We start from the raw sequence: 13,784 nt of genomic DNA, 5'->3' as shown, positions 1-13,784 counted from the left end.
AGTACCACTGACATACTTGCATGTTGTCAAAACAAACACAGCATACTACGAAGTATGATTTATACACATCAAATCCACTGGTTCACAGAAGAGTAGTGATGGACATTTTTGTAACCTTTTAACCCCTTGGGGTTTGGTAGAGGGTTCAGCTTCTCAGAGCATGTGACTCCCATTCACCCAGTTCACATACAGGTAAGGGTTCTAACACTCAACCAATTGACAGAAATATATTATATGAACTTCCTGATGGATTAATTTTCATTATCTAGAGCAAACATGTTTGGCTGGACTCATGCTTATCTGTAATATGTTGCAGACCTTTAACTTGTTCAATCCCTGTCTACATTAGGTATACCCCACCTTCTTAAATACATAAAAGGAAGAGACCGGAAGCAAATAAAAACCTGTATTTAACCCTCACAGAGCAGGTTTGCTGAAGGAATGTTAAGATGGGTTAGGAAATCACAATGACTTAACAAAGATCACCACAGTTGGTTGCTTCTGAATGACATTAAAAATTAATAAAAACCTGGATAATAAATTATCCAGGTTTACCAGGGGGAATATAGTTTTTATGGACATTCATTAAGGTAACTTGGTCTGAACAGTAACAAGACCACCAACCGGTCAAAGCTACACATTTTAAATAGAGAAGCTTCTCCCTTTGACAGAGGAATGGGCTGCTTTCTGGAAACAGGCGCCTTATCAGGCAAGATCAAAACAATTATCTGTGCAAAAGAAACAATAGATATTTTTTTTTTTTTCTAATTATATAATGGCAACCTCTACACCTAATTTTCTTCCCAGGTTGACACCAGTGATGAGACATGCGTAACCAAAAAAAAAAAAAAAAAAAAAAAAAAAAAAAAAACTTTGCTCGTGATTGTCACTTACCTATAGCTTAATACGTTTGTAATTATGATCCAGCAGAAAATGTGCTTTGTGTTGCTCTCATACAGGTGCCTTAATGTGGTTATTAAATAGTTGATTTAGCAAAGATACTGTGTAGGCCTATACTTTACATGCATTAAAAATAATAATGTAGATAATAAAGATTTGCACAATTTAATTTCATAACAAAATTCCATCAAATTGATTTGAGTAATCTTTAATAAAAGAAAATAAAATACTCAATATTTCAAGTTTTATAAATATATATTTTTTTTTAAACATACATTTCAATTTGATGGAATTTTATTAAATTAAACTGTGTAAATCTTAATTTTTTTTATTTTATATTATGTAAATGTTAAAAATATGTTTGTTTGTTTTTTAGTGAATGTTCTGTATATAGTCTTTCTATAGTGTTGTAAAAAAAAATGTGTCTAGGCTATATATTAACGTAAATAAAGCATTCTGTGCATCCTTTTAAACTACTTTCAAATCCCTTGTGCAGTATGCAGAAATATTTGGCTATATACTGTACTCTGAAAGTACTTGGCTATATACATAAATGTAGGCTTCTCCCCATACTTGGAAATTACTCACTGTATACAGTAGGCTAATACACTACTGCATTTATTTTGAAAGTACTGTAGCTATAACCTACTTCCTATAATGTACTGTAGTCTACTATATTTGGAAGTATACAGTATATTTCACAAAGTATATGCAATGCTGGAAATAAACTCAAGATATTAAAGTAAGTAAATACAGTCCGCTCATGATTTGACGTTGTGTTTTGGGCAGCAGTGACGTGCGCCAGAGGAGGCGCGGCAGTCGCGCGACAGTCCTAGGGGCATCTCAATGCTCTGTAGAAGAGGAGAGGATAACATCACATCAAAACCTCAGTTCCTGAGGAAACGGGACTGTCCAAGTTTCTGTAAAACCTGCCACAGACCGCTCCGGACTGACCTGCTTCAAATAAAGACTTCTGACACACGGGGAAGTATTCTTCACGTGTGGACAATGGATAAGCCCAAAGGTAAGCGTATTTATTAGATGCACTTATGTTTTCTGAAGCTTAAAGTTTATTCTTTTAGTTTACACGGGTTCGTGCCATGTCGAAACCAATTGCCATAAATCTAAACAGCCTGTAAGCAATTTTAAGCAGTTGCAATGTCTTCCAATCCAATCCCTCACTGTTTGTGTCAACGGATCGTGGGAATCTGTGGAAACTCTCTCCAGAGGGATGCAGTCGGAGGAAAAGGAGTTTCCAGTGAAAGTTTACTTTTCTCTGTGTGTGGATACAATGTGTGTTTTTCTACTCGTTCATATCCTTCTTCAATGTTTTTGATATGCGTTCTGAATGCATAAATAAACAAGCGCTTATTAGATGAGATTCTGTCCAGTAGCAACAATTGTTCTTCCAAAATTCCTTGGATTCCAGTGGTTTAAGCTTTTTTATATGCATTGGAATGCAGACCCTTACTATTTTATGACAAAACTGATAAGACTCTTATGGGAGGGATAGCAGACCTTTCATTATCAGGTCAGTAAAACCATGCATAGTAGGCTAATTAACAGAAAAATCAGACATTCATGGTCATTCATCATCTGTAGTTGCTATTAGTTTTTACAGATATGCCTATGTGTGTTGTTGAACCTATTGTAAGCAGCATTAAACCTAAAGTTAATGGAAGCTGTGAAAAAAAGTGGCCTTTGGACAATATAAAACCTTTGCACCACAATAGACTAAGGTTTTCACTTCATAATTTCACTTCCCCTGCTGTGCTGACTTGAGCTGGTGAGGTAGTTTTACTTTTAATTGAGATTTATTTCAGTTTAACTCAAAGCACTTGCTATTATCTCGCCTGTTCTTGGGATTTGCAAAATGGGTTCAAGTAGTGTCACAACATTTTTGCCATTTATTTTGACCAACAAATTATGAGTCAAGATCAGTTGAATTGATAATTGCAATGGCGCCATTTCTGAGAAGATACTTCTAGTACTGTTGGATCGATTAAAGGGATAGTTCACCCCAAAATGAAAGTTCTGTCATCATTAATTCATCCTCAGTGTTATTCCAAACCCGTATGATGCTCCTTCTTCCATAGAACACAAAAGGAGATGTTATTAGACAGACAACAGTTGCCATTCATTTTCATTGAATATAATGAAAATGCAATGTACTGTAACTGAATGATGGCTGAGGCTAACATTCCTCCTGACATCTCCTTTGGAACAACATGAGGGTGAGTGATGAATTGTATTTTTTAGGTGAACTATCTCTTTAAGTATTTAGGGTCCTCACCAGTTGTACAATGTTAGATGAGAGAGGCACAAAACTGGATCATACAGTTTTATTTGTGTTAATTAGCAGGAACACTGTGACGTATGTGCACACTGTGATGATTTAAAATGACAGCATTGTGTTGAAGCTTAACACTTTTAACAGTAAATACTGTCAGGAACAGGGCTACAGTTGTTGTGGTTTGACTTCTGTAAGGCCATGCCTCTTAAAGAGTCTTTGTCAACTTTGTTTTTGTGAGATAAGAATGAGAGGGAGGGAAGGAAGATAGAGGGAGGGAAAGAGATGGTGGGAGAGTGGGATGGCATTTTGAGGAGCATCGCATAATTTGTCTTAACATAAAATAATGAGTGGGTGACATATTTTCATATTTTATTGCGGTGTGACAGATACATTTTTAAAAGTACAGTATTCCCTAGAATATAAGGTCTTTAAAGCTACATGCATATTTATAAAATAATTCGAAAAAGAACTGTTTCAAATAGTTTTAGAAGGAGAGTAGCATGTCAGCGCAGGACATGTCAACTTCCTGTGGTATTTTATGTCAACTGGAACACATGGGCTTTGTCCACAGAACTCTTTTGATAACATGAAAATGCACGTTCTGAGCTTTGGTTCTTGTAATTCGGGATGTGGTTTGGGGTTTTGGATAACACTACAGTGTTTTGAGCCTAGAGGTCAACATTAGTTCATTATGACTGTTGATTCTGGCATATTCAGTGTCCATTTTACATGAAAATGTGCTTTTGTGCTGAACATTTGGTTGACATTTGAGCCTGTGAGATTTAGTTTAAACTCTTGTGCTCTTTTATATAATAGCAATTACACTTAATGATGTGATGCAATGCCATTCTAGAATTTCAAGTTCTACTCAACATTGAAAAGTGGGTCACAGACTCAAAGTTATGAATCTGAAAGTTACCTTGATGCTTGGGATAGGCCAAGTAGAGTATCTTGACCAACCATTTTTGAGATTTCGGTGTTCCCCCTTGTAAGTAGATGGCAGCTGCACTGGCTTGACTAGAAATAGCCTCCCGAGAGCGTTCCAAAGATGACCAACAGTGGACTGACTTTCTAGAAAGACTTTGATGATACTCTAATAAGCATAAAACACACAGCACACACAATATTAGGACAAATAATCATGTTCATATTTTTTATTATAATGAATCCACGGCATGTTTTCTTCTTATCCCTCCGGCTTTCTCTGTTCCCGCCCTAATTCCTCTCTTCAAAGGCAGCCTGTGGAACCAGATCTCACCCCTGAGGTCCAGAATGATACCAGCATGTTTCCTGACCCACCCACGGGCTCTGCTGCCTGGGCCAGTGCTCAGAGCGTGTCTGTGTTCCAGAATGTTGCCGGAGACTCAGGGACGTCTCGTGCATCTTAATGAAGACAGCCTGCATGTTGGAAGCAGCTCTAAAGCCATTTCAGAATGAGAGATCAGCACTTCTTCAAAAAGGGTGCCTCGGTCTCTGAGTTCATGCTCTCATTACGCACACTTCTAAAGAAAGTCAACAGGGGAGCAGCATGCTTATTAGTAAATGGAGAGCTTTGGAGCCAGGACTCAGCACTTTCCTTGGAATCATCCTGGAATCGCACTCAACAGCCTTAGCCATTAAAAAAGCTAGTAGCTGTGCAACGAATAGACGTCCAGCTAGTGCATGATTACAAAGAAAAACAATTAAAAACAGCACAGAAGGCACAAAAACATATTAGGAGTGAACGACCCCATATGCTGTGTTAACACTGCCAGTGATTTTGTCACTTGAAGTTGCTGTGCTGCTGTTCGTTGGTTGCTTTAATGTTTTTGTGGGCTGCGCATCTGGATATAGCTTTTCAATATCTTATTACAAATGAGATTTTTAGCTGGTAAAAATTAGATGCCATTATAATTTGACATGGAATCGTTTTTTTTTTTAGTTGTTGTTGTTGCTGCTGCTAAAAATGAGCATCATAGAGGGACAAGTATTTTTAATATATAAACTGTCTGCAGCTATGCATAATGCATTATTTCCTGAACAAGATGAACGATTATCAATGCATGAATCAAACTTACTCAGAATGGTGACAACTTCTGGCACTGTTCTCATAATATTTTTATTATTTACTTGAATTTGGAGAGAGAAAAATCATGTAGCATAGTAAATCGCTCACAGTAACTCCATCTGGCCTGTCCTGCACTACAGTTTCTCACAGGACACGCCCACATCCTGTCACTTGCCAGCTCTCATTGAAAATTACTGATCTCCGGTCGCTTGGCTGCTGCTGCAAGTTGCTGGAAGTGTGAACGCCCCTTTACAGAGGACAGATCAGATAGAAGTAACACAACAAGCTGCGGTCAAACAAGTAATCTGGCCACTAATGAAAGTCAGTCTGATACTTATCCTGATCTGAGCACTGTTTAAAGTTGGCTGAGTTTAGTGTATAATCTGCACAACAATGCTATCACCATGGCCGTGTTTAACAGTGGTTAATTCAGGCGTGGAGGTTGTGATTTGGAGATGTCTTTATAATTCAAAGCTTATCTCTTAGTGGGAGTGTCAGCTGTGATTTGTCCAGGAATAAGATTATAGCCCAGCATGAGTGGACCAAACAATGTAGTAGAGCTGGTTGTAGGTATCATAGGTGCGCTCTCAAAAAGGTAGGAATCTTAGTTATGCTGACTCTTAAGATACCTTGTTTTAGTCAAATTCTAGCATTACATGTATCCTTTGAGTTCTGTAAAAAAAAAAAAAAAAAAAATTCCAAGATGACAGTCAGAAAGCGAGAATAGCAGTAATATCAATAAGACAAATGTTGATCCTAAATCTATTTCACAGAAAACACAGAAAAATAACAGAGAAAATAAATGATAAAAATAGCTATAATAAAAATATTAAGATGATTATTTGACCTAATATTGTGTGTGCTGTGTGTTTTATGCTTATTAGAGTATCGTCAAAGTCTTTCCACTGCCGGCCATCTTTGGAATGCTCTCGGGAGGCTATTTCCAATCATGCCAGAGCAGCTCCTATCTACTTTCATGGGGAACACAGAAATCTCAAAAATGGTTGATCAAGATTACGATCAAAAAACATATTTCAAATCATCAATAAATTGTAATAATATTGGAATCATAAATTGTGCTTCTTTACATCAGATTATGTTAAAACACGCAATTTTACCGGCTTGTAAATCTAATGCGCATGCGCGTTCTCGAGTTGATTGACAGATGATGTCTGTATCTAAAAGGTGATTGGCTCTTTTACCTGTAAGGCGGGACTTCCTTTCTACATCCGTTAACCGCTGGGCGCTAGAGCTTCTTGGTTGGGCATTCCTGCCCGACTCTGCTAAAGAGTATCTGGTATCGTGTTGTTAGCTTAGCAACATGCTAACAACGATGCTCCAATGTAGAGCTCTATTTGTGTGCTTGCTGCTATGTATAGTGTTCCAGATCAGTCTAATGAGGTTCTATGAGGGTTAGGATGCTGTCATAGAAGGTGGCTGCTTACAGTATGTAGGCAGTAGGCAGTGAGGTAGCGCAGGTTTTGAAACAGAGCTTAGCAGATGTTAATTAACAGATGTCAATTGCATCATTGTCTATGAGAAGTCAGTCATAGTAAGATGGACACCGACTGCTGGCTGCAATTTGTGTTTGTATGACTTTGTCCATGTCCAAGATTGTGTCACATTGTTTCTGTATTGCCACTTAAACAAGCTCCTTTTGTTATAGTATAATGGCAAGAAATCAGTCTGAAGCAGTCATGTGACCCTGAACTGTACACTTTCCCCTTGATTTGACTTCTGCTAATGGTCCTTCAGTGGCCAGCAGAAAATGAAGATTAAACAGTGTGGACTGAGTCCCTTCAATCAGGTTTGTCATCATTCATTTATCCTCCACTGAAACTGTGAGGTCAGAGACTGCGTGGTCGAGTGAAACAGAGGTGAGCACAGCCTGTGGAAAATGCCATGTGTTACCTGTTTTGCAATATATGATACAGACACCTGAATTTCAGCTCAAAACTTTGTTGTGCAAGGAGAGGTCGTGTAGTACACCTGCTAAATTATAAATTAAACTGCTTATTAGAATGAAAGTAAAATTCTGGATAAAGACATGGTGTGTTGGTTAGCGTATATGCTCAGACATCGTGCTGGTGGTGATTACGTGTGGGCGGCTGGAGTTTAAAAATCCCATGATGTCAAAATTTTTGTTCATTTCTGTTAACTCTGAGGTCATCTACTGTATATGTAAGTGTACTTCTAAAAGTTGACAAAATAAACGTTCAGCAGATATAAATATTTAAAATGTACAGTCTTTCTCTTCAGGGAAAATGGACAAAAAATTGCTGACTACTTGTGTACATAGATGTAAAATAAACACATTTTTGTCTAATAAAATGCTCTCTAGAATGAGAATGTGCCCTCCCCCAAATAAAACCTGCGAGCAGCAATAGCAAAAAGCAAATCATGGTTTTTCCAGGCTATTGGCTCTTTAAAAAGGATCTCTTTGATACTGTATGTTCCTCCTTAACTACAACTGAATTTGATTCGATGTTTAAGGTTTGTCATTGCATACTATACATTCAAACAAAAAATAGTAAGCAAACTCATTCACTGTGTAGATTAAAAGTTAATTAAATAAAAGTCTAAATATCTCAATAATTAAATATTTAAAAAAGAATCTTTATTAAAAAAAAAAGTTTAAAAAGTTATTTCGCTGTTCCTTTAAGTGTTACTTGACTTTAAATTTCTAAATCGCTTCCTCAACTTCCTAGTGAACGTCTTGATACGGTATTGAACAGCCTTTAAAGCGAGTCCTTCCATATGGAATTCTTCACACTAAACAATATGAGATCATCACTGGATTTCTTACCAAACAGTGTTTTTAACTGCTTTCAAAACTTGGTCATCACTCATGAATGTCATTGAAGTTAGTAATTGGCTTGAAAGGGGCCTGGGTAGCTCAGTGGTAAAAGATGTTGGCTACCACCCCTGGAGTTCGCTAGTTCACTTGTTCAAATCCCAGGGCGTGCTGAGTGACTCCTAAGCAACCAAACTGGCCCAGTTGCTAGGGAGGGTAGAGTCACATGGGGTAACCTCCTCGTGGTTGCTATAATATGGTTCGTTCTCAGTGGGGCATGTGGTGAGTTGAGCGTGGATGCTTCAGTGAATGGCACAGTGAAGTGTCCACATGCGCTATGTCTCCGTGGTAATGTGCTCAACAAGCCACATGATAAGATGTGCAGGTTGATGGTCTCAGACGCAGAGGCAGCTGGGATTTGTCCTCTGCCACCTGGATTGAGGCAAATCACTACATCACCACAAGGACTTAAAAAGCACATTGGGAATTGGGCATTCCAAATTGGGTGAAAAAGAGAAAAAAATAAATAATTGGCTTGAAAACAATTGCCATACATTCATTTTTTAATATCCCTGTTCCTGTGTAAATATTTAAGCCACATAAGAACACAGTGTAAAGAGTTGTTTGAAAAGCACTACAAGTAAACTGCTAGTGAACTTCAGAAAAGAAGTTTGAATATAGCCATGAAAAAGGTTGCAACACTATTTATGCATAACTTATTAAGTCATTGTGGTGAAGGGGGGCGTGGTCGTGTATCCGTCTGCGGGAGAGAGAGTAAGGGTAAGGCTCATCATCTGGGTTATTATTATCTAACACCTGTTTCTTGTTGTAGTGATGGTGGAGGGAGACATAAAAAGGCACACGAGGCTTCAGAGTGGGAGAGCGAGAGTGAAACCAGAGAGACTATTCCTGCATCTGCAGCAATATGACGCGTTTATGTGTTTTATGTGGTTACTGAGAGCCCTTTTTGTTTAAGTTTTTGAGCGATGCTGAAGAGTAAAATGCTCACGTTGACAGTTCACTGCCTTCTGACTCCTCCATTGCTCAAATTATGAACTTGCTACAGTCAATAAATAAATATATTCATAAACATGTGCAAACACATGTGCACTGATCTATTTGCTGTATTGTTTCTGAACTACATTCAGAGATGTTCAGACACATATAGTAGACATGTACAGACATATTTGTGTCAGAAAAGCTTGGGTAATGTGTTTCTGTGGTTCGCTTCGGAGAGTGGCTCATTTAAACAGATGAACTCAGTCCCTTTTAAAATTAATTGGCGCTGCATCCAAAACTGTCACTGGCTCTCCAAAACAGTTATTCATTATTATCATCTGTGCAGCAAATGTCACTCAAAGAGAAGATAAAGTATCTCTGTTACTCTAAGGGAATGACCCTAGCATGTCTGTGTTGAAGAAGAGACAATATAAACAAATAAAACACAATCAAGGAGTATACGGGTTTTAAGCATCCAAATGGAATCACAGCAGAAGTATGTGTGAGAAAGCACAGGCAGCAGACAAATGGAGGGTTTTGTGAGTTTAAATCAGTGTCTTTTATGTCCGTTGGAAAGGAGAGCAGGGAGAGGTTGAGTGAGAAATATTTACGCCTGATCTGGATTCATGATGTAATATGAAATATATCAGTATTCAAGCACACTCACACACTTGTAGTATGCATGCATTGCCTTATGATGCATTAATACTTGCAGGTATTAGATGACACAGCAGCTCTCTCTAGAGTGTTGATTTCATGTGGATAAGATAACATTTAGGGCTCAAGGCAGTTAAGAATGTTCAAAGACATTGCAATGTTTTCAGAAGAATAGATGATGAACAGCAAAGTTGCACTTACATTAAACGAATAGTTGACCCCAAAATGAAAATTCTCTCATCATTTCTCACTCTCATGCATCACAGATGTTTATGACTTTCTTTGTTCTGCAGAACACAAACAAAGATTTTTAGAAGAATATCTCAGCTCTGTAGGTCCATACAATCCAAGTTAAAGGTGGACAGAACTTTGAAGCTCCAGATATTGCATAAAGGCATCATAAAAGTAATCCATACGACTCCAGTTGTTTAATCAATGTCTTCTTCAAATTGGCCCAGTTGCTAGGGAGGGTAGAGTCACATGGGGTAACCTCTCGTGATCGCTATAATGTGGTTCGTTCTCGGTGGGGCACGTGGTGAGTTGAGCATGGATGCCACGGTGGATGGCGTGAAGCCTCCACACGTGCTATGTCTCCGCGGTAATGCGTTCAACAAGCCACGAGATAAGATGTGCGGGTTGACGGTCTCAGACGCGGAGGCAGCTGGGATTCGTCCTCCGCCACCCGGATTGAGGCAAATCACTACGTGACCACGAGGACTTAAAAGCACATTGGGTATTGGGCATTCAAAATTAGGATTAGAAAAATCCAAAAAAATCAATGTCTTCTGAAGCAATCCAATTGGTTTTGGGAGAGAACAGACCAAATGTAACTACTTTTTCGCTATAAATCTTTATGCGATATTTGGAGCTACAGAGCTGAGAGTTTCTTCTAATAATCTTAATTTGTGTTCAGCAGAAGAAAAAAAGGCATAAACATCTGTGATGGCATGAGGGTGAGTAAATGATGAGAGAACTTTCATTTTTGGGTGAACTATTCCTTTGAGTCAAAGGGTTTCACTGCTGTCATTACTTTGAGCAGTCAATGGCTTGTGTTCAGTTTGCACAATAAGCAAGGTTAGGTTAAAGCATTCATTCAAAGTTCAGACAGATCAATTATTTTTTTCAACCCTTCATATGACCCACACTCTTGTGCATATCCTCATGAAAAGCAAGTTTATCAGCCTTGCAGGTGGTTCAAAGATCACACAAATATTTCTGTTCAAAGACATGTCCATTTATTGTGGCTGAATTATGCATTAATCTGTTTAATACTAAGAAAACCACTTTGAAACATGACAGTCCCATGTTATCAATCTGTCCATCCAGGAGTTAAAGAGTTTAGATTGTTCTTTTGTGTCTTTTGGCAGTGGTTTAAAGACACTGGTCTTCTCTGTGGATTATAATGCAATGGTGATATATTTGGCCATGGATCCCTGAAGATCTCATCCATAACTAGTCCCAACTTGTGATTATAAATGGCCCGGACAAAAGAAAACATTTGGTCTCCGTTTGATAGGGAGTGATTGTAGGAAATGGAATTTGTATTTCAGTATCTTTGTGTAATCTGATTTTCTGTAGCCAGTGGTCCTGATTGCTCAACCTAGATAAACTGAAACACATAAAGTGGAGCCAGCGGGCCAGACCATTATGCAACATTCCAAGTTTGAGATGTGTTAATCCACATGTAGTAAAATTGTAACATTTTGGGCAAAATTTATATTTAAGTACATGGGCGTGATCAGCATTACACTAAAACAGTAAACAGTATGTGTATAGTTTACAATTTATTTAAAAATCTTAAAGTAAAGAAATTATCTATAATTGATGCATTTAAATTGAGTAATGTCAGTTGGGTGTGCACATAAAGATTTGTTTAAGTAAAGATTCTGTGTGGTTTTGTTGTGATCTTGGGGAACATAAGCCAGATTATTACACTGTCTCATTAAGCATGATGAAACTAGTGAATAATTACCTCTTCATCACTGTTGGAACTTATATGTTCTTCTGTGGTTGCAGTTCTAATTATGTAGTGATTTTAAGATTATAAGTATTCTACTTTATAGATTTTGTTGTTGTTGTTGTCGATTTTTTTAATTCCAGATAAAAATAAGGAATTACCATTAGGAGTTCATTCTGTTGTCTATGCTTTAGTCTGTAGGGTGTAGCACATAAGAATTGGACTTATTACATTTAAAATAGATTGGTTTGGTTATTGACTTTAGTCGGCATTGTTCATGTGCTACTTACTAGTTCTGGCACAAAAATCTAAAACAACAAACTTAGTAAATACGTAGTAAATTAACATGAAGTCCAAATAAAAAAATAAAAAAACGTTTCAGCTGTAAACTTTTAACAATGTGTTTTTTTGTCATACCAAAGATCTGTAGCTACAGTTATTAAAATACCTTTACAATCAAAATCCAGATTAAAGGTATATTTCGGGATTACAGGGTTTCTAGCATTAAATTGTCATGGCAACAATGTTTTTAAATTGGATATAATTTAACACAGAAGAGATTAGTAAGCGTTTTTACCACTAAAATTATGTTAAAACGCATATCGTTTTCGTCTTGTTTCTATACTTTTGAAACAGTGAGTCTTTTAACGTTCATGGATTGGCCTATTTCACTTCCTTTGAAAGGTGCCTCTCTGTAACCCAGATTTGTTTTCTTTGTTTTTTTTTGTTTTTAAGAAAAGGAGGAGCAAGTCTAAATTAATTTTTGTGGTGATTAACATTATGACACAAGTACGGTCGATTGAGCTTAACCTGTATTAAACCCATAATATTCCTTTAAGCCAATATAGTATTGGTCCATCTGCAACTTGTGCAGTACACACTGTATTGTGTACAGTATGCAGCATCCATCCCAATCAATGTCACATTCAGGGTTCTTGCGGAGTGATCATCTAGGATGTATACAGCAGGTCAGCAGTTCTCTACTGCTTTTCTATGGTCTTAAGATGGTTAGTATCATCTGTTCCCTTTTAAAAAAGATGTGAGAATGCCAAAAAACATGCTACCACTGCTGTGATAGCCCTTAATTTAAGAGATTGAGGGTTTGACTGTACACTAGAATCAAATAAACAATGTGCTATGACACTTCGCCACAGCTGGAGCTTTGCTGTATTTTAAGTGTCAGACAGGAATTGCCTTTAAAATCAAACCACTTAGGACACTAATGCATGCCAGAGTGGCAGCAAGATACTCCTCAGTGAAAAAATATCCTTGATTTAAACTCATGTTTATTATCCCTGTTCTGATATGGCAAACATTTTGTGGCTTTAATTCTGGAAAGAGCGGTGCTTAATCTTGCAATTTACCATGAGCTTGCTTCTAAAATCAGTTCAGTTGGCAGTGAGAAAGAGGAAGACAAACAAGCAGAGCTACAATGTGCACAGTTTGAAACGGGTTTTATTGAGGTCTTCCTCATTCCATAAAGCACTTTGATTCCACATCAGCTTATGCTATCAGCCGCAAAACAAAAATTCTTTGTCTAGCTGCAAACCGAAAGTCCAGAAAAAGAAGGTTTACAAAATCAAACACCTTTATTTGCAGTCTCAGCCAGACAGGTACTGTCAACTCAAGACTAAATATAATTCTGGATCTTCATACTTCCCTTTAACCCATTTAACCCTATGCAGGGCTACCTGGTGTGACACTGCAGAAACAGAAATCAATCGGTTGACAACATGTTCTGTCACTTCTCATGGTCACAGCTGATTAGGACAAAAACTTAAATTTAGACTTAGACTTTTTAGAGAGATTTGTTTAAGCTTGCTGCTTTATCGCATCATGTCTGTTTGGGACACAGTATAATGAGTCACTGTTAGACCCAGGAAATGTGAGCAATTATAGTGCATATACCGCTGTTCTCACCGTGATGAGACATTTAGTTGGCTAAGGGCCAAGCTTTAACCAATGAAAATTCTTCGGACTAGAGTCAGCTGACTCCACATTCCCAGGGTCACTCCAAAGAAGGGCATCTAAGTCAATCCCTGAAAACACAAGGTTGAGAAAATGTTTTGATAAAAGCTCAGTCGAGCATCATGGGAAGAGAATATAGGATGCAATGAACTTTTTGATGTCCTGCATA

The 13,784-nt window shown here is 37.7% G+C and overlaps 1 protein-coding gene across 4 annotated transcripts in view; it reads left to right on the top strand.

Annotated features, from left to right (window-relative positions):
- Window positions 1-1,291: 1,291 nt before the first annotated feature.
- Window positions 1,292-13,784, top strand: part of afap1l2 (actin filament associated protein 1-like 2) — a 52,497-nt gene continuing 40,004 nt past the window's right edge. For 2 of the 4 annotated variants that reach the window (XM_051674672.1, XM_051674669.1), the window contains exon 1: window positions 1,294-1,924. In XM_051674672.1, the coding sequence (XP_051530632.1) occupies window positions 1,747-1,924 (178 nt within the window). In that variant the 5' untranslated portion in view covers window positions 1,294-1,746. Of the gene's footprint in view, window positions 1,925-13,784 lie in introns of all 4 variants that reach the window. The other 2 variants (XM_051674670.1, XM_051674673.1) reach the window with 2 other exon arrangements.

Source organism: Myxocyprinus asiaticus, chromosome 36, assembly GCF_019703515.2.
Source record: "Myxocyprinus asiaticus isolate MX2 ecotype Aquarium Trade chromosome 36, UBuf_Myxa_2, whole genome shotgun sequence".
NCBI classification, from domain to species: domain Eukaryota; kingdom Metazoa; phylum Chordata; class Actinopteri; order Cypriniformes; family Catostomidae; genus Myxocyprinus; species Myxocyprinus asiaticus.
This window is presented reverse-complemented; position numbering and strand designations above follow the sequence as displayed.